Source organism: Homarus americanus, unplaced genomic scaffold (assembly GCF_018991925.1).
Source record: "Homarus americanus isolate GMGI-L3 unplaced genomic scaffold, GMGI_Hamer_2.0 scaffold48220, whole genome shotgun sequence".
In the NCBI taxonomy this organism is placed as follows: domain Eukaryota; kingdom Metazoa; phylum Arthropoda; class Malacostraca; order Decapoda; family Nephropidae; genus Homarus; species Homarus americanus.
In genome coordinates, this window is record NW_024755060.1 from 1,344,136 (window position 1) to 1,365,715 (window position 21,580).

Here is a 21,580-nt window from a genome sequence, read left to right on the forward strand (position 1 = left end):
TTTTATTTGTTTGTGATTAATTTCTATCCCATGCAAGTTATTTTCGTGTATATAATGATGGGAATGAATCCGGTGACAAAACAGGCATCTCTTATAATGCTCTCAAGTACTGTACTTTACAGATTATGCTGGTCAGGCTCACCGGTCTATAGTTGTTCGTGGAGTGACGATCGCCCTTCTTGAAGATAGGACTCATATAAGCCACTTTCCATTCACTGGGGACCATTTGTTCATCCAGGCATTTACAAAACAGGATCTTCAGGGGCTCAGCAAGCTCGTTGCACAACTCTCTTAGCACTCTAGGATGCACCATGTCAGGTCCGGGACTCTTATGGACCTTTAGCCTGGACAGTTTATTTCTAATACCCTCTTCTGTGAACACAATGTGGGTCAGTGCTGTGTCGAACCGTCTGTCCTCAAACGCAGGAAGGTTAGTTGCATCCTCTCTTGTGAACACCGAGGAAAAGCTGTTCAATGCCTCAGCTTTATCCTGGTCAGAATCTGCGTAACTACCATCCACCAGTCTCAGGTCTGATAATCCAACTCTCGTTTTCAATTTCGACTTTGCATAGCGGTAAAACGCCTTTGGGTTTGACTTGACCTCTCTTGCAACCAGCCTCTGTAACTCCTTTTCAGCCCTCCTACACTCTATGCTTGGTTTTTGGTGCTTGCATACATCCTTCTGTCTTGCTCATCGCTTGACCCAACCCGTCTTGAATTTCTGGGTTTTCTTATTTTGTCGACCGCCGCATGGTTCATGTGTAGGGATCCCCTCATATTCCTAGAAGCACTGGGTTTGGTCTTGGGTATATATTTATCGATCAAATGGATCACTTTACTAGTTATGATATTCAGCATAGTGTCTGCGTTCTTGTACATTAATGAGTCAGGCCAGTTGATACCCAGGGGTAATACTGTACTAAATACACCAAAAACACACTGCACAACATACAACACACTTGATCATACAGCACAAACCACAGTTCTGTACTTACCATGCATCCAGCCTCACGATTGGTCCTCATGGAACATTCTTAACAGCTCACAAGTGTGCAAAGAAGCCAATCATCTTCGAGGGTAATGTGGGCTCTCTGTTTGTGAAGTTAGAGAGCTGGCTAGTATGGGACTCAGAATGGAGAGAATCGAGCTCTTCCTTGAATCCTAAATAGGAGTTGGTACTTGTGCATGTATTTGTGTGTGTGTGTGTGTGTGTGTGTGTGTAGGGGAGCAAATGTCAGTAGCCAGTCAGTTCTCATTGATAAGCTACACTATAGTACCTTAATGAATCTCACCCACTTAATGTAACGTTTCTCACTGTACCATCCAACTTTGTCAATACCATTCCTAAGTGACTCGAGAGAACTGTTGAGCAGCAATGTACACATTCCAGACACCATGGGTAAAATGCTGCCATATGTAATAGTGATTATATTTGATATTATATAGTCAAAAGTAAAAGAACATTGTTTAAATATATCCAGCTCGTAATTTATCAGCTTGTGATTGTCATTCACTTGGCATACTTCAATGAGTGAGTCATAAATATTCTTTGAGACATTGATATACTGTAATGTATTGCCACCAACCTTCCTTTTCCCTATTCTTGCACAATGGCAAGAAACACAAGGACCACAAGACACACTGTTACCATTTAATTGGTCTTTCTACCTTCCTTACCACATCTTCCACCACAGTATCCCCCTTATGATATAATCCCAGGATAACCATTCATGTTATCCTTTGTTTAACCCCTTCAGTACGATGCCTTTCTCCTGTGTATTAAAGAATTCAAGAATGAGATATAAATAACTAAATTAATCTTTATTTTCCTTAATTTTGGGTAGTAAAATATATTACAGTATACTTATGATCATAAACTTCCTGTATAACAAATTAAGAAAAGTCACCACCCAATTAAATTAAAATATTTTTGATTTTGCTTAATGAAAACTAAAGAAAAAAAAATCCCTCAAAAAATGTAAATGAAAATACAAACTAAAATACTCTGCCTATGGTGTGTTACTGAACTCTCACTTGCAAAAATTTCCATAAACTACAATATTGTTATCCACACTTCATGGGATGTATCCTTGTAAACACTTCTTCCCAACTGAAATACACTTCATTACTATACTGGGGCAACATTTTAAAGTACTGTAACTACTAAGTGTATATTTTATCCATTCCATAATTGGTAAATCCCTTATTGCTGGATATGGGAAAAAAAAAAAATAAAATAAAAATCATCATAATGGATTTGTTTTTAGCCTACCCGTAGTACTTGTAAGAAAGAGTTGCCCGTGCTAATGCCTAACAGTTCCCAATCCTCGTGATTTAGACTGTGACCCACTGACCAGCAGCCACAGGGTCCACAAAGAAGTACTGTATGCTGTGAAACCTAAAAAACGACATCAAACATGCTTCAATGTCACAATATAACTAAAATACTTTTTCTACTGATTGAAATAATAGCAAAGATATTATATAGTTCCCAAAAGCCATTCGTAAATAACTTTTTTTGTAAATCAATGGACACCTGTAATGAACCGGTAACCAATGACAAGTTCTATCAGGAAGAGAACAGTGATTTCCTTTTGTACATATTCGCCAAGTAAGAGTGTCCATGTCTAAATAAGACTGCCTGGTAACACTCTCTTGCCCATAAAAAAAATAGACACGTAAGAAATTTAAAATATAAATGAATACTGTATACTATCCTCATACAAAAATACTATACAACACTGGAGATTTCCGTGTGAAGAAATTTACTCCTTTTGCCTCTTCCAAGTACAGATTCCAGAAGCTCATTCATAAGTAAAAAAAAAATTACCGGTAAGTATATTCTCAAGATATAAGCATCAACCTATAAGGAATAAGGGTTAGAGAATCACATTGATAGCAAGTCTAATAACCTGGTGCACAAATCAATGGGTTTAACGTTACAAAAAAAAAAAAAAACAGAAAACTCCACCTAAACACAATGATACAATACACACAGCTCATTAACATCTCCCAGCAACTCAGCTTCCCCTCATTTCATCAAATTAAATATAAGATTTATAGTTAACTTTCCCTTTTATAGAGTAGACTTTCTTCTCAGGTGATACAGTACTAAAGAGTAATCAGGACTAGGGTTCTTATATATGTATGTCCAGATTCTTAATTATTTCCTAATGATCACTTCCTTACATTTTGGTCCTGTTCACTTTTTGATACTGGAACCTCAGCATTATCTAATTGGAGATGTGTTACCCTCACCTCTTCAGTAGTTGTAGTTGGTGCCTCTGGGATTTTCTCACTACGTACCAATTTGTTCATACCATGTGAGATACGGTAAGGTCTCCGGGGTTTCTTCGGGACCCCATGATAGGTTTGAGCGTTGCGGGCACAAGGAAATAACAGATAACTGTCGCCGAGGGACTTCCTGTCACCCAGTTTGACTCTACGACTCTTTAATGTTGATGCTCCCGTGGCCAAGTCTGGATCCTTCAAATCAACATAAGGAGCTGAAGAGGTTCCTTCTGCCTGGGATTTGTTGTAGAAATCAGGTAAGTTTATCTCAGTCCTGGGAACTTCCTGACGAGGAAACTTGATATCATTTAATTTTACAACAAGAGAATCTGTTGTCTCAATTTCTTCAGCCTCCATTTCCACAATTTTTGGAAGATATTTGTGTTCACACTGAGGAAGTGTGCTACAGGTACTTGGCTGAGATTGAGTGCTACCACAAGAAAGGTTTGATACAGATTTTAACATAACAGAACTCTTGTCATAAAATTCTGGTCCCAAGGAATGAGGTCTGGATTCAACAAATGGATGACACTTGAAAAGGTTAGAAGAAAGCCGGCTTGCCACAGAAATTCTCTTTCTTTCATTTTTCCTAACATTTTCACTTTTAGGGAAACCTTGTGATTCTTTTGGCAGATTCCCATCACCCTCAGCATATGCTTTAGTTCCCTGTGTGACATTTGCATCCCCTTCAGCAACAATTGCTTCAGATTCAAGTGTAACAAATACAGAGTCATCTGGGGAAGTTGTCTGTGAAACCTGTGCTGTGGTCATGACCTGATCAACATTTTGCTGCCAAGATCTATCATTGTGTTTTACTGGGGTAGATGTTAGCTTTGTTCTGTTGGTGCAGCTGCCTTCCTTGATCATAGTCAGGTCTGTTTCTCTTGCTAGCGGGTCATTTAGTGTTGTATCCTGAATGAAGCTTTGGTCCGTTGGCTCAGCTGTCACGCTGTCCTCTAGTAGTGTCTGGACATTAACCATGGTCTTTCTATTTCTACTTGGATAACCATCTAATTCAAATAAGGCAGTATGTTGGTGTTCAATAATCGGTACACTAATACACCCTGGCTGTTCTTTCATGACATGTGATAGTGATCTGACCACTGATTGTTTCTTTAACTTAGGTTGTCCATTTAGATAAGCTGTCAGTTCCATTTGTTCAGAAATATCAGGCTGTTCCTTTATCTTTGAAGTTGTTGTCATGGTGGTTGTTTGTTCCATTTGTCTAGTTGGTATCATGGTAATGGTTGGTTGTTTCTTTGTTCCAGACATTACACTCATGGCTGGTAAGAGTTCCACATGTCTAGAAGGTGCTGTAGTGATGACCGGAGGTTCATCAGCTCCAGACAGTGTTGTCTTCATAGGTAGACGTGTTATATGTTCAACTGGTACCATGGTCAGCACCTTTTGTTTCTCGGGTAAAGACTGTACAGTGCTAGTTGCTTCATCTCCAACGTGTCCAAATGGTACAGTTTTGTGGGTCCTTTCTTTCCCTAAAGCAGAATGTGCTATGGTAACAGTTGATTCCACATCAGTGAATTGTTTTTCCACTGGAATAGGAGATTCGACGGCTGCAGCTGATATTTTGGGTGATATAGATGGTAGAGTTGTGGTTGTTGGCTGTTCAAGTGAAACAGATGGAAGAGTTGTGTTTATAGCATGTTCCTGAACAACAGATGGTAGAGTGGTGACTGGTGTTCCCATCATTACAGAAGGCATTGTGGTAATGACTGGTTGTTCCTGTACAGCAGAGGGGACAGTAACAACAGAATGTTCTTTTAAAATAGATGACACTGATGTGGTGGACGGTTTTCCTTGTGGATAAGAGGATACCGCTGCACTGGTTGGTTCATCCTGTTGGTCTGGTACAAGTGGTGGTACACTATCTGGTTTTAGCAAAGGAATGGATGCAGTAGTCACAAAAGGTCGTTCACATACAACAGATATATCTGCAGTAGTGTCTGGTAGAGAGGTGAATGGTAACAGTTCTGGCACAACAGATTGAGAGGTAGTGACAAGTAAGTGTGCATTTAAGTCAAATGAATCAGTTACTTGGCATTCATCATTCACTGTCTCAGTATCTATCAACCCTTTGTCAGGGCAGCAAGTGAAACTATCTTCATAAGACATATCATCATCCACTGGTTTACATGTATGTGGCTGAAAATCAGCAGTGTCCAGGGCATCACCAGCATATTTAGCTAGTGAAAGAGATAGGTTATCCCAGGTTGGTGACGTAAAGATCCTTGGTTCACTTGCATAGGTGTGGCCAACAATAGGATGAGTAGAATGTCTCTGGTCAATGGCTGTAAAAGGATTTCCTTGGCCAAACACTGTGGATGAGGAATGTCTCTGGCTATTGACAGTGGAAAAAGGATCTTTTTGGCAAACAACTTTGGGACAAGATTCTCTCTGGCCAGTGGTTGGTGATACAGCAGTGTCTCTTTGGCTATTGGATGGTGGAGCTGGATCTCTTTGGTTAATGATTAGTGTAGGGTCACTCTGGCCATAGGTTGACGTAGGGTCACTCTGGCCAGCGTTTAGCAGAGTAGGATGTTTCCGATCCGTACTTGGCCGAGTTGCGTTAATTCCCAAAACATGGGGAAATGATGTGATGACCTGGCATACTGTTGGTGTAGGTTCTACCTCTGATGTAAGTGTAGGTGCTAGAGGCACAACATGTGGTCCCTCAGGATATCCATCACTGGGTTGAGTATCCCACTCAAGGTCTTCAATCTCCGGCACAATCACCTTCAGAAACTCGTCACTGATGCTGACGCAGTCCGTTATACTTGCCGCTAAGGCCACATACCCATCAAAAACTTCCTTCAACTGTAATTTCCCATCTGCACACAACTGTAATAAAAAGATATACAAGTAAAATACCAGACACTATCCTCTTTTTTAATACAAACATTCAATTCTGTGTCATTACAGGACTTTAAAATATAATATATGCATTTGGTTATTTCCCACACTTGTATGTGATATCAATTTAGATGAGAAGGCTCGGCTAGACTGTCATGGCTCTCAACTTAATGGAATAACTGGTGCTAAGATAGCTACACTGAATTCTGTATTCCTTAAACAGTTACTTTGCAACCACCTTGGATACACACCCATATCCAAGCACACTAACCTCACAAAGAAATGGAAGCCCATCATAGTATTGATACATCTGTCCACATCAAGTAAAGCCTACCTTATTGTTCTGTGCATGGAACCTTGATACACAAACAAATTTCAAGTGACATAAGTGCTCGAAAGTATAGCAATATGTATGGCAATTAGGAAGCAGAGTACTGTACAGTATTAAAATAAATAAATAAAGATAAGAAGATGCAGTAGTGAAAGAAATCTTGGGCAGAGGAAATCAGTGTCTGCTATGGTGATGGGGACATACTGGGAGAATGGGAGATGAAAGATCTGTCGGTGACAAAGAGGATAAAAGGAAAAGGAACAAGTACAGTACAGTATATTTCAAAGATAGATGGTAGGAGAGAGAGAGAGAAAACGACGAAAGGAGATGGGAAAATAAGGTGAAGTAAGGAGGATGGGGATGTTTGTAAAGTTGGTGCTCTTGTTCACTCATACCATAATGAAAACAACCGATTCTCGTCCAATCAGCAAAGTTACATAATTGTTATTATTATTAACCTTGATTATTTATTATTACTGGGGATGGGGTAAATCTAATACAGTAATGAGGAGATATCACTTACCATACACTTGGCAGTCTTCATCCTCTCCATGGCAGTCTTTATCTTCTCTTTGGCTTTTGTTACTTCTTCATTGACCTTGGCAGACTTGTTTTCTAGTTCTTTGACATTACGAGTCACAGTTTCTAGCTGGCGACGGAGGTCACACCTTAATTGGCAGCTAACTGTGACTCTGTGTGCATTATCCCTTATGTTCACTGCTTCCATGTTTAATTTATCTAAATCTTCTTGATTTTCACAAAGAGCTCTGTAAGAAGATTGATAGTTAAGTGAGTACAGTATATGTTTATGGGTGTACTGGAGTCTGCACTATCTGGTACAGTACTGTAGTATTTGGCTTGATAAACAAAAAAGCTGACCTCGTCCAGGTAGCCTGCTTTGAGACTGCCCAGTATGTCGGGTTGGGCCAAATGTGTTCATAATACTGTCCAGTACACTAATAATAATGAAGTGGGGAAAGCGGTGTCAAAATAGAAACAGTAAATAGTAACAAACACAATACAGTATATAGAACCTAAAAATAAAATAAACATACAGTTTATGGGGTTTTCTGGGGCTTCAATTGATTGACTGATACTTATCTTCTAATTGTTGATTTTTGTGTTTACAAAAAAAATTAAAAAATCATAAATGTGAGTACAGTACAGTAATGTACTACATAAGTTACCAAAAGATATTTAAGAAGAACATTTTTTAGTCAATTTTATGAGTCTGGCACTAGTGCAACATACTCTAATATATCCACATCCCAATGCACTGTGTTCATACAGTATGTATAACTTTAATGAATATTCTTCATGTGATGATGAAGATGATAATAAATATGGATATGTTTTACACTGTACATTAGCAAGTTCTTTTTGAACACCTTAAAAACCAAGAAAAAGGGGCACTAGTGTAACCCAATTCTCTTAATAGCTAGTTTGGAAAAAAATGGTAATGCAATAATTATTTTCAGTAGTTGTGAAGCCTTGAATAATTGTTCCAATTAATACGAGTTGAAGATAAACAGATTCCCATTGAGACTGTGTAAAGCTCCCTCCATTTACAGTAGGTAACAATGGAGACTGAAGGGACACAGCTACAGTATATAAAGAGAAACAATGTCTCTCTTGAAAATATGTAACATGTATGGGTGCTACTATAGTGTGTGGTCTAAAAAGATATCTTTTGCCTACCCTAACCTAACCTAAATATCTTGTAGACTGCATGCTATAGTTGCACCCATTTATGTACTGTATAGCAACTACAATGATGCTGGGATGAACTTCTACCTCAGTGTAGACTCTAGCAAGGCCATGATCCTCTTTCCTTCCTCCCTAGCCTTCTGTATTAGCCTCTCGATTTCCTTCTTCCTCTCGTTTACTTGGGTTGCTAATCGTTGACTCAGGCTGGCCTTCTTCCGCCTTTTGGCTTCCAACTCCAACCTACTGATCTCCAAGGTGGATATCAGAGCTTCCATTTCCGACTTCCCTAGGTGAAGTTTACTAAATGCCATAACCATCTCCTCATGGACTGACTCCTGCTCCTTGATACTGCTGCCTCCACTGGCCTGTGCCTCATCTATGTCACTTCTCCCAGGTAGATCAGTCTGCAACATCCAAAATTAAGTCAATGCAATTCTATGGACAAAAAATACTAAATGAATGAAAAATAAATAAAACAATATAAAATAAATAAATACTTTGCAAACTACTGTACTGAGCTACTCTACTGTCATAAACATCTACCTAGAGAGAGAAAAAAGCTTGCTTATAAGATCATGAAAAGCGTAAATTTCTGTGGGTGTCGAGAAACGGGTAGGACACTAGTTTATTCCTACTAGTAACCAAAGACTAAAAGAAACAAACTTGATCATAAAAAATGTGATCAACCTGAAAATCTGCAACAGGAATAAATGTTATTATACATGTACAATACAGTACATACTTCTTTAAACCCGACCAGCTACTGAGCTAACCAGGGGCCTGCGTTTGAGGACAAACAGTTCGACACAGCACTGACCCACATTGTGTTCACAGAAGAGGGTATTAGAAATAAAGAGTCCAGGATAAATGTCCATAAGAGTCCCGGACCTGACATGGTGCATCCTAGAGTGCTAAGAGAGTTGTGCAACGAGCTTGCAGAGCCCCTGAAGATCCTGTTTTGTAAATGCCTGGATGAACAAATGGTCCCCAGTGAATGGAAAGTGACTTATGTGAGTCCTATCTTCAAGAAGGGCGATCGTCACTCCACGAACAACTATAGACCGGTGAGCCTGACCAGCATAATATGTGAAGTACTTGAGAGTATTATCAGAGATGCCGCAATGGAACATCTAATACAAAACAACCTTGTAAAAGATTGCCAACATGGTTTTATGCCGGGGCGCTTTTGCTTAACACAATTGCTCAAGGTATTGGATATTTAGACCCATATTCAGGAACGGGGTGATAATATCGACAATATTTACCTAGATTTTGCCAAGGCTTTCAACAGTGTACCCCACGAAAGGCTGAAAATCAAACTGGAAGGGTACGGAATTCGGGGAAATGTCCTAGCGTGGATAGAAGACTTTCTACATGACCGCAAGCAGTGTGTGGTGATTAATGGCACGAAATCATCATCTGTACCTGTCACAAGTGGGGTACCACAGGGCAGTGTATTGGGCCCGCTGTTGTTTGTTTGTTTCATAAATGACATGCCTGACGTTGTACACTCCTCCATACAAATGTTTGCCGATGACGCCAAGTTATTTCGGGAAATTAAGAACCAAGCAGACTGTGAAGAGCTGCAGAAGGACCTCTGTGGGCTCCAGGAATGGTCGAAGAAATGGCTGCTGAGATTCAATGTCACGAAGTGTAAGAGGATGCACCTGGGGCGTGCCCACGGTAAGGAGGCGTATCATATGTCCCAACGGGATGAAGAAACTGCACTAGTTGAGACTGTGTGTGAGAAGGACCTAGGTGTGTATGTTGACAATGAGCTGAAGTTCTCGGGCCATTGTGAGAAGGTAAATCAGGCAAATAAATTATTGGGTCTTATAAGAAGGTCTTCAGATATCTAGACGGTCCGTCCCTCGTAACGATCTTCAGGAGTGAAGTGCTTCCCCATCTGGAGTGCTGTCACCCCATCTGGTCCCCGAGATATGCTAGGGACTGTCAGTTGGTTGAAAATGTTCAAAGGAGGGCCACCAGACTGGTGCCTGCACTTCGGCACCTCAGCTACCCTGAGAGATTGGAGCGCCTGAACTTGCCTAGCTTATACTACAGACGGGCAAGGGGGGACCTAGTTGAGGTGTATAAGCATCTCAGGGGCACTACTCAGTTGAGTGTCCTTACTTGGAGCTGGCGGACGCTCGCCCCACAAGGGGTCACAGCTCAAGATTGAAGAAGCCACAAGTCCAGATAACCGTGAGGGCAAACTTTTTCGGAGTGAGGGTTGTAAACTCTTGGAACAATCTACCAGAGAGTGTTGTGACGGCACCGAGTGTGAGCTCTTTCAAGACAAGACTTGACCAACACTGGAGCGGGTTCAGGTACATTCAGGAGCCGGTGCATGCCCAGTATTTGCCAACAGTGCGTGACAGAGACGTGACCGATCGCCCGGGCGGCTAGCGAGCCGATCTTTTGGTGAAGAAGATAAATGAAAAGAGATGTGACCGATCGCCCAAGCGGCTAACAAGCTGATCAGTGACGAAGAGGATAAAAGTAAAAAAGTAAAAATAAAGAAATGCCGGGTAAATTATTATCACACTGAAAACCTGCCAGTGCAATTTACCATTTTCTTAACTTACTTGGAAGGAATTATTCCCTTGTAACTCCCATTAACAAGGCATAACAGTATGCAGTTTCCAATCCAACAGCATTTAGGTGTGATAACTCTAGTAATGTAAACTGACTGAGACCTGTTCAGTAGTTTTTAGCAAGATGCACTGCAAAGTTTGAATATAAAGAAGTATTAACTATATAATCCAAGCACACTAAGGTTGTCATGTTAACCAACTTTTGGTATATTAAAAAATTAAGAAAAAGAAGTTTGATCTCACTAAGAATGAATAGATAAGACTACTGTTATAGGTCACTGACCCACACCAATTTTATTTAAAAAATCACAGTGGAGAAGACAATAAAGGTAAGGGAAACGGACTTACAGTCTTGGGCAGTCGTTTGGGTAGTGTAACGCTACCTTCCCGTAAAGCATGGCAAAGTTCTTCTGCTGCCTGTACTTCTGCCTGTGGTGTGGAGGAAATGGTGTATAAAGCTTGTGTTTACTTTTTTATCAATATACATGTAATTACATATGCCACTGGCAGTAAACAATTCACATAGCCAACTCACTACTGTACTAAAAAAATTTAAACACAAGGCTTGACACGGTAGACAGTCGTAGTAAGAGTAATGCTAGACCCTTAAACACGAGGCTTTACTGCTAAGTTTGTAAACATTAGGCTAGAACAAACCTAACCAACTGACCTAAATATTTAAACCTTTCAATGATTTTTATTTATAGGTCCCGCATCAATAACGTCCATATTGCGTCTGTCTCCGTAGGCGCAGCTTGGCTGAAAATAATTAGTGTCTGGCGATGGTTTAGTTAACCTTATCATCGTACTCAAGAGAATTGGGTCATTATTCTAAGTTTTTTAATTATTTAATTACACCCTTTATGAGTTAAAACTGCAATCGCTTCCTTAATTCTAAGTTAACAGTCCATTTATAGTCGAAAATGGGTGGGGGTTTTTGTTTAACTTCCAATAACGTCTAAAATTTCCTTCAACTTTCTCACAACATATCCTAGTCATTTGTTTTAATCTAGAAATGGTTCTTACCCTAATATTTTGTCACTAAGAATTTTCCTCAGTAACTGCTAAGACGGTAACTGTCATGGCGGCTTAAAAAGTTTATACGAAAAAAAAAGTTTAAAAAGTTTATACGAAAAAAAAAGTTTAAAAAGTTTATACGAAAAAAAAAGTTTAAAAAGTTTATACGAAATTCAAGGAAAAAATAAAGTTTGATATTACATTATAACTCGATAACTGGGGCTTTCTTTCCCCGCATCGTGAAATAATGACTTTGTTTTTCCTCTAATGGCGAATAACCTGAACATTACAATATACTAACCGTAAGTTTCTCAGATTTCTCGAACATAGCTTTGAATTTCTGCTCCAGACGACTCGCAGATTCATTAATTTCTTTTTCTGTTTCATCTGATGTCTGTTTTTGCGTTGTGTTGGCTTCATCCATTGTGGCTGACGTAAAAATAAATGGAACTTGTAGCCAACTCCTTCCTCCTCGTCCCTTCAGGTTCAAACTAATTACATGTACCAACTTATTTCCTCGTTATATATTGTCAGATTTAACTCCTTTTTTCTCTGTTGTTTGTAAATTTCATAATATTTTTATTTTCTTATTGATTTTAATATAAATTAGATATTTTTAATCGATATTTTTTAATTAGGAAGTAGTTATATTAGAAATGTGGTTAATTTTGTAATGCGGATCTCACAATTGTGGCGCCAAGGCATTCCTTACTGAATTACTCAGAAATTTTCGAAGTTTAATATATTTTGGGATGAGGACTAATTATTACATAGTTATGTTACTTCAATGATATAACATAGAAAGAAGTATGTGTGTAGGAATTTGCCTGGTTTGAGAGGAATGAAAGGATTTTTTAGCCCTTTTGAAACAACGATCAACAAACACAGAAGGGTACCCAGGATTTTGTGCAATGGAACGAATGTGTTTCAATTCATCATCAAAAAATTCAGATGTCTTGAATAAAGACGAAAGGTAAGGTGCTCCGTTGTTTCCCTTTTCCCGTGTGATTTTATCAATATATATATATATATATATATATATATATATATATATATATATATATATATATATATATATATATATATATATATGCTGATAACCTTGTGGTTATCAGCATATACCTAGATCACGCACCTACAGTGATTTACTTATATATATATATATATATATATATATATATATATATATATATATATATATATATATATATATATACAGTATATATTGATATTAACGCTTGTATTATATTTTCATGTGACCTTATTTCGTTCTCCAGTCGTAATGTTTATACTGTATAAAAAAATAGCCAACACAGTGCACATACAAGCGAATAATGGTCCCCAACATGACAAGATGTTTCACTCCTTCCTTCCATCGTAAAAGTTTGAGTAATAGAAAACCCTAACTTATAGTGGTTTTAAGAGCATCTCAGTCATCTTTTCCTTTCATTTTCCTATATATTAAGGTTCTATTATAATAATAAGGGAGAATTTAGCCTCCTGTCTACGCATGTCGCATCTGGTAGCCTCTGGTATTACAGTACTAGTTGGTCAAGTCATAAAACTCTATGGCAGATTGCTCCAACATTTAATTACTAAAAAAAAAAAATACCCTGCCAATTTTCAACCTTTGGGGAGCTTACATAAGTGGCAGGTGAAATATATTCAGTGGAAGGAAAACAGGTGGATGGAAGTGGGTAATGGGATTAAAAATAGGTGCCGTGGTTTAAGTAACAAATCACAGCAGGGTGCCAGGGTGGTGCAGGTGGAGTACGGCGCCCCTCCATCTTTGTTCCGCCTAGTGACGTGGCATCAGCTCATTGGTTGACCCCCCGGGAAGAAGTGCGCCACAGATCAATGTGGCACTTCCAGGGATCCTTACTGCGTAGTTACAGCGCCTAACAGGTAACCAAGCAGAGTTCATGCTTGCCTAGTAGACTCATGCATTTAAGGGCGTAGTTCTCACGCCTTTCTTCTACATATTTGTTCCAAGCAAACACGTATTTGGGCCAGATAAATATGTGTGGCATTTAGGACTAATCAATGAACCCCGAAGTTTGGAAAAAATTCAATTCAATATATATTTCAAAGATTAAAACCAAGCAGAAAATTTTAATAGGAAAAGACGTGAATCAAGTAAGTTTTCTGAAAATTTATCATAAATCCCCGTCTCCTCGTGGAGCTTAATGTCAATAGCTAACATAGTCTTAACTTCGTACGGTGAATATTTCTCGTAATTGAATATATTAAAGACAAATCTAATTATTTATTCGGATAAAGCACGCAAAAATTAAGTACAATAATTACATTCAAATTATAAAAAAAAAAGAGTACAAAAGGACTTAGAAAACGAGAAAAATAAAACGAAAGAGAAAATGACAACGAAAATTAGTAGGGGTAACTAAAAGAAAACAAAACGACACAGAAAATGAGAAAAGGGAATGAAAGGGATATAAGAGAACAAAGAAAATGAGACGAGGAAACAAAAGGGTTTACTCCAATGGCATTCTCAACATTGAAGGGCATTCGAACCTACCCAACAGTGCCAAGGTGCCACAAGTACCCACCGAGGAGTGCCAAACTGGTCAAGGGTGCCAGGTCCAGGGTGGTACTCTAGGAACGTATACCAAATTAGTTGGTTTTAAAACTACAGAAATAAAATCCAAAATGAAATCAAAGCTACTCTGAGACTCTACCTTAACTAGATACGTTCCCTCAACACCAATTAAGGGATAGACTTAATGTATCTATGTTAATATTTATCTTGGTTTATTAATAAGTTTCGTATGTTTTTTTCTTCTAAATTTGGCTTACTCGAACGATATTGTCTGAGTGTAATATCAAGGCCATTTTGGAATCTGTTTCAACGCGCCAGCTTTTTGGAGGAAATTAACATATTTGCCTTTAGGAACACGTAATAGCTTTGGTTAAATTGCCTGTTTACCATTGTTATATACCTGCACTTTCTCAGCACACAAGAAATTTTATACTCCCAGGACCAGCGTGTACCGTTTACTGATACCAACATTGTCTGTATTTACGCTGTACTGAATAACTGTGTAGTTTATATCCCCTTTGGACAATTTTACTGAATATATTTAATCATTAAGTTTCGTTTTTTTATATAATGTGTTCAGTTAAGCGTTGACATTCGTATTAAATATCAGTAAAGTTCAGTTGTCAGAGAAAATGACTAGATCATAGCGAGATATTTTCAACTTTCAAAAAATTTAGCTCACTGCCTTTCAGAGTCCAAATCTTAAAGGTTTCCAAGAGAGAGATAGAGAGAGATTGTCAGCCAGTTACAGGGATTGCTGTGTCAGTCGCATAAAACAGCATCCCTCACTCCCTACTTTAAAAACTACTTGGTCTTGTTGTACAGTATCTCCTTTAATGGGGCCGAGTGGAAAGTGAGTCAGTGAGAACGCTCTCTCTTGTTCTCCCTCTTTATTTCCTTCTCGCTCTCCCTCTCTTTCTTTGCTTCTCGCTCTTTCTATCCTACTCTCTTTCATAATTTCCTTTTCTCTCTCGCTCTCTGTTTCCTTCTCTTTCAACCAATTGTCAGTCTTTAGAAACTTGTACGTCCAGTTACGAGGAAAAAACTGACCTTAATACAGTGTTGAGGTTACAAAATAGTATATGAGTTCTGCGTCTTAAAGATTTCATCACTTTTAGTCAGAATCTAATCTTATAGACGAGCGAACAATTATTCTCCCTTGAGGAATTAAATTTTTAGGTCATGGACGTTCCTCTCTCTATATATTCCTTAAAATAGAGGGAAATTGTATAATATTAAATATTTCTCATCATTACTAATCACAAAATCATTATATATTATCTTACAAATTACTTATTGTGGATGAATCGCAAAACAGCAATTATTCTCCACTTACATATTCTTCACCTTCGTTTATCAGAATCTATCATGAAATCTCTTTATTTTATGTTTATCTACCTATCTTACAGACATTTAATCACCCAACATCCAAACAAGAATGAATTAAACATCATCCTAGTGTATATAAATTGTGACGTTAGTACAATGCTTAAGAATAAACACCGCCTACCCGTTTCGTCACCTCTTATAAATTCTGCCAAGTAAACATCGTCATAAACTTTATTGGGTAAATTTCCAGTTTTAGTATAAATTTTGTGTTTAATCATCATGTTTTACTGTCGTTAGTCGATATTATTAGCAAGTAGTGATCAAATGTTTTTTTTTTTTAATTCAACTGTATGGTTTAGTTTTTAAATACACCAGCCTGTAAGTTGTATTTAGCTTGTTATTTCGTATTTTTGTTTGTATTTCTGTTGTTATTTTGTTATAATGAAAGCTACAGGGAACTTTATCCACACGTGTACATAAAGAGTAAAGGCACCAAGACCAAAAGGTTCCTGTAATTTTTTCCTTGAATCTTAAACCCTTTTGTGTCATGTTGTGATGCAATATGTGTGGCTAATGTGTGGTTCTCCGGTATCTATGTAATTACTTCTATGAACTGGCCCTTAACCGTTGATTCTTGAGTGGTTAATAAGCTTGGACATGTAAAAGTATTTCGTGTTTTTAGCAGCGAAAACCCAACTGTCTTTTCTGTATTTATTAAGAAACTATCTCATATACAGTTCCAAGTATATATCACCGTAACTTAATCACCGTAGCTATGAGTGTTAAATGAGGACGGAGGCTATGTTAAATAGGTCTTCTAAAATACGTCCTGTTGGGGTGAGGGGGGCTGAGTGAGAGTGCCTGCAGTAGCCGGCTTCTATGTCCTGACCTAGCATAATTACTCCTATTAAACGTTCTAAGATACTGTAATTACTCCTATTAAACGTTCTAAGATGCTGTAATTCTATTAAACGTTCTAAGATGCTGTAAATTCTGTAATTACTTATATTAAACGTTCCAAGATACCTAATTACGTCTAAATCCTGTGTCCACCCCCTTGGCAACTCGGTGAACTCTCAGGTGCCTTCGTGGCTGCCTGGCTTCACCACTAGACTCCGCAGCTTTTGGTATTTCCGCATTGGCAACTCAGTCCTAGCAGATCTACGAGTTCTTCTTGTCGTTTTTTTTAGTAGGATGGTGTAGCAGCTGGTGTTCTTTTTTTTTTACTAAGAAGGTATAAGATGGTGTAGAAGCTGGTGTTTTCTTTTGTTGTTTTTTTACTAGGATGGTGTGTGTGTGTGTGGTGGGTAGTGGTGATGGTGAGGTGTGGTATTTCTTTGTTTTCGTCATTTCAATATTACTCTATCTTCCTCTCTCCTTGCTTCTATATTCTCTTCTCAATACGTCTTCCCTCTTTCTGTTTCTCATTTACTCATCCTTTCATTCTCTCTTCCTTCACTCTTCCCTATCTGCCTTTTATTTATTTATCGTATTTCTCCTATTCTTCCATATTTCTGTCTCGTCTCTCTCTCATTTGGTATTTATCTTACCGTTTCTCTCCCATTATTTTGTTTCAGTCTTTGTTCCCTCTCTTCTCCATCCTTCTCTCTCTACTTTACTCCTTTTCACCTTTTCTCATCCCTCCCTCTCTTCCAGTATGTTTCCTTCTTTCATTCATTTCCAAACCTTCCTTTCTTTGTGTGTTTCTTTGTCCTCCATTCCTCTTTATCTGCTTTGTTCTATTCCTTTGTTAGATCAACTCACTCTTTACCATTTGATAACAGCATTGTCTTACGTATACGACGAACTAATATGATTTCGAGTTATTTTATGGAATATCTAACTGCATTTTAAATCTCTTTATCTCTGTCTTTGTTAGTGATTTTCCTCTTCTCCGTCCCTCCCTGAATTTCTCTCTCTCTCTCGCCCATCCTCGTCAGCCATCGCCCCTGAGCCACGTTGCACCACTGAGTTGCCAACAGGAAGTTCCATCACGTTTAAAAGCTGAAACCTATCACCTGTTTCTCCCTCATTACACTCTCCATACTCAACAAATCTTAACATACCAGACCGTGAATAATATAAGAAACTCCTATTTTTTTTATTTAAGGTAGATTTGAGGTATAAATAAACGATATAGGGAGAGCAAACAGCAAAGTTTGGCATTTATATTATGCTCCGCCCCTTGTGTCATGCGAGTGTTCTCTGACTCAACTTGTACTTTAAACTAAGGTTATTTTAAACTTGACTTAACCAAGGAGAAGGACACTCTTTCGCTGGCAATGAACCTCACTTCTCTATAAAATACTCCCCCCCCCGAATAAACTAAAATAGAATTCAAATAATAGACGTTAAATTACAGGAATACAAAAATTCCTTAACCACACGTCGTAAAAAAATGAAGTTCCTTGAAGTTTCTTGGGGAAAGTTTACAGTACAAGGAAGAATAAATATGACTATATGGATTCACTACAGAAGCCTACAAGGAAGAGATTAGCGAGTCCCAAGGTTTCTCACTCCTACAGATTCTCAAGGCGGTTATTCCACGAAACTAAACAAAGAAATATAGACCTAACGAATATAGCTCAAATTTAATACAAAATAGGTTAGTGTTACGTTAAGATAGATTAGGTTAGTGTTAGATTAAGATAGATTAGGTTAAGATAAATTAGGTTAGTGTTAATTTACGTTAGATTAGGTTAGGTTCGTGCTAGGGTGGTTAATCTTCAGGTGAAATGAACTTAACAACGAATCTTGTCTTGCCAAGGTTCCCTGATGCTAACTTTGTCTTCTACTTATTGTTACGTGAGTTAAGATAGAGTCCAAGTATAATTTTGAGGTTAATTATGAATATTATTTTGTGTGCTAACGATAGAGATGTATTAAAAGAACGCCATTGATATGTTTTATAGTTGCACTGTCTATGTTAAATAAATATGAAGTTGTCTGTCTATCTGTCTGTTTATTTAATCGACTTAATATTTAATAATTGTTTATATACCTACACTCTCTATATATACAAGTTTGCTGACTCCTCTCTCTCTCTCTCTCTCTCTCTCTCTCTCTCTCACCAATGGCGCCACGAGACCCTCCCAATCCCTCTATGCTCCTCAGTGACGTCACAAAGGGCAAAAGCGCCGGTTGTTTTTGTTGGTGTATCCTTGGTGTTTACTATTGTTTGTAAACCTTCTCTGTCTGTTTGTTTGTTTACCTGCACTGTCTTCCTACATACCTGCTTTCTGTACATATTGAATTAGTGTGAATTTGTATGATGATTTTATCGAATCTATCTATCTCAACAGGTGTTCCTCAAGGCCCACGTATCAAGAACAATGACGTCATCAATATAGTAAGAGGGAAATATTCGAACGCCATTGATGACCTCATAAGTAGGAACTGACTCCCTGGTGTGACGTCATACAAAGGCCCCGTTACCATTAACATCTCACAGCTGACGGCAATGGTCCCCCACCCCCTTTCCTGTGAGCAAGTAAAGGGGATTTAAAGATAATTCTATATTTAACTAGCGCTGAGGGAGGTATATTGAACGTTTAAAATAGAGACAGCCATTTATCTGAGGAATTAATGTATGGTACGTCATACACCTACAAGGCCAATCAATGTGAACAGCTGGCATCACCTTATTTCATAGTTAAATTATTTATTTATTCATATATTCTTACTAATTGAGGAGTTTACCGTTTTATCAAGTCTTTATTATAAACGAGTTGTGAGGCCGTTAGTCGCACGCCATTACCACGTGATCTTCCGTTACATCATATACCCGTGACGTCACAACTTACCAAACCGTACTGTCACGTGGTTGGACATGCAGATCGTGACGTCACATGACCCCACACGGTAACGCAACGTGACCAACGGTAAGAGACGTTACTACTTTCTCTTATTTATGAGGTAACACGGTCACAAAGATGCAATACAGTATAATTAGACAGTTATTTACCTTGAGTAAGACGGTGAGACATGATACAGCTCTACACGGCTTACGACACATCACTGTTTGTGTCTTGTTTACAGATGGCACTACAGGCTTACGACACATCACTGTTTGTGTCTTGTTTACAGATGGCACTTCAGGCTTACGACACATCACTGTTTGTGTCTTGTTTACAGATGGCACTTCAGGCTTACGACACATCACTGTTTGTGTCTTGTTTACAGATGGCACTTCAGGCTTACGACACATCACTGTTTGTGTCTTGTTTACAGATGGCACATCACTGTTTGTGTCTTGTTTGTGTCTTGTTTACAGATACCAGGCTTACGACACATCACTGTTTGTGTCTTGTTTACAGATATTCACTGTTTGTGTCTTGTTTACAGATGGCATTCTTACTACTGTTTGTCTTGTTTACAGATGGCAGGGCTTACGACACATCACTGTTTGTGTCTTGTTTACAGATGGCACTTGTTTGTGTCTTGTTTACAGATGGCACTTCAGGCTTGACAGTATTGTTTGTGTCTTGTAACAATTACTAGGCTTACGACACATCACTGTTTGTGTCTATAACTACAGATACATATAACAGATGGCACTCACTGTCTACAGATGGCACTACGACACATCACTGTTTGTGTCTTGTTTACAGATGGCACTTCAGGCTTACGACACATCACTGTTTGTGTCTTGTTTACAGATGGCACTACAGGCTTACGACACATCACTGTTTGTGTCTTGTTTACAGATGGCACTACAGGCTTACGACACATCACTGTTTGTGTCTTGTTTACAGATACCCTGTATACTACTATTTATATCTACTAGAATCAGGACACTATTGTTTGTATTTAAAGTATTGTTTGTGTCTACAGTAAAATTATAGAGCATTGTTTGTGTCTATAACTATAATATAAATTTGTTGTCTAATGTACTGAAAAATTATATACCGTGTAGTATTGTGTGTACCTCACCTAATGCCACCATACACCATTGTTTACACCTTGAATACAAAACAAAGCTTAAATCTAACATATAAACAAAGCTTGAATCTAAAAAATAAACAAACCTTGAAACTATAAACTAAAACACATTGAATACTTAGACACTATATTTTTTTTTACAAACATTTAAAATTCCTCAGTAAAAATAAGTTCTTTAAGCCTTACTGCTCCCAAGGGCGAATTTAACCAACCAAATACCATTTACTCGTTTCTCGTTTTACAAGGCTCTCCACGGGTTCAAATGACCGCGTAAATCGGTGACCAATTACTAATATATTGTGATTTTAAGGAGATAATATAGAATGGTGAAGATAATTAATGGAGATAGTCTACTAACCCCTTGTGTATATGGGAATCCTCAGTGTGTATGAATTCCTTCCCTGTTGAATGCCTGTACTGTCGTAAAGCTTCGTTCTGGCACTGTATGCAGGGAGGGGGGGGGGACTTGTATCTGAAACAAAGAGAAATGAATAAATAGAGAAATGGATAGATAAATTGATTGATAAACATGAATAAATATAATAGATCGATATAGATAGACGAATACATATATTGAGTAGAAAGGAGGGAGGGAGGGGGGGGGGGGTATTCACATGACGATCACGGGGTGTACGGATGACTCACCACTTGCCCTTCCCCTGTGTGTGTAAGATATAGACGCAGATCCATAGTAATCATAGAGAGAAAGAGAGAGAAGTAGTGTGAGTCAGCTGGCTTGCCACTAAACCAACACACTCAGTATGACTCAACCGTTTATTAGTCTGACTCACACTCACACACCTAGAAACAAACATGTAATGATTGGTTTGGGTTTCATGAGAGGAAGGAAATGACCGCTAGAATGGTCACCGGTCATGTCCTCTGGGGGGTAGGTTGGGGAAGTGACCTAATAGGGTGTGTGACCTAAAATAATGACCCTAA

At 38.3% G+C, this 21,580-nt stretch overlaps 1 protein-coding gene across 2 annotated transcripts; it reads right to left on the reverse strand.

The window, feature by feature from the left end:
* Positions 1–1,824: 1,824 nt before the first annotated feature.
* LOC121856353 lies at positions 1,825–21,097 on the reverse strand. 2 transcript variants are annotated; one of them, XM_042351863.1, is made up of 5 exons: positions 20,997–21,097; positions 11,143–11,223; positions 8,285–8,601; positions 7,014–7,257; positions 1,825–6,147 (listed from the first exon to the last, which is right to left on the reverse strand). In XM_042351863.1, the coding sequence occupies exons 3-5, from the start codon at positions 8,512–8,514 to the stop codon at positions 3,178–3,180; spliced, it is 3,444 nt and encodes a 1,147-aa protein (XP_042207797.1). In that variant the 5' UTR covers positions 8,515–8,601; positions 11,143–11,223; positions 20,997–21,097; the 3' UTR covers positions 1,825–3,177. The 2 variants fall into 2 exon arrangements, with proteins under 2 accessions (XP_042207797.1, XP_042207796.1); XM_042351862.1 differs by lacking the exons at positions 11,143–11,223; positions 20,997–21,097 and having other exon boundaries at positions 8,285–9,025.
* Positions 21,098–21,580: the final 483 nt, after the last annotated feature.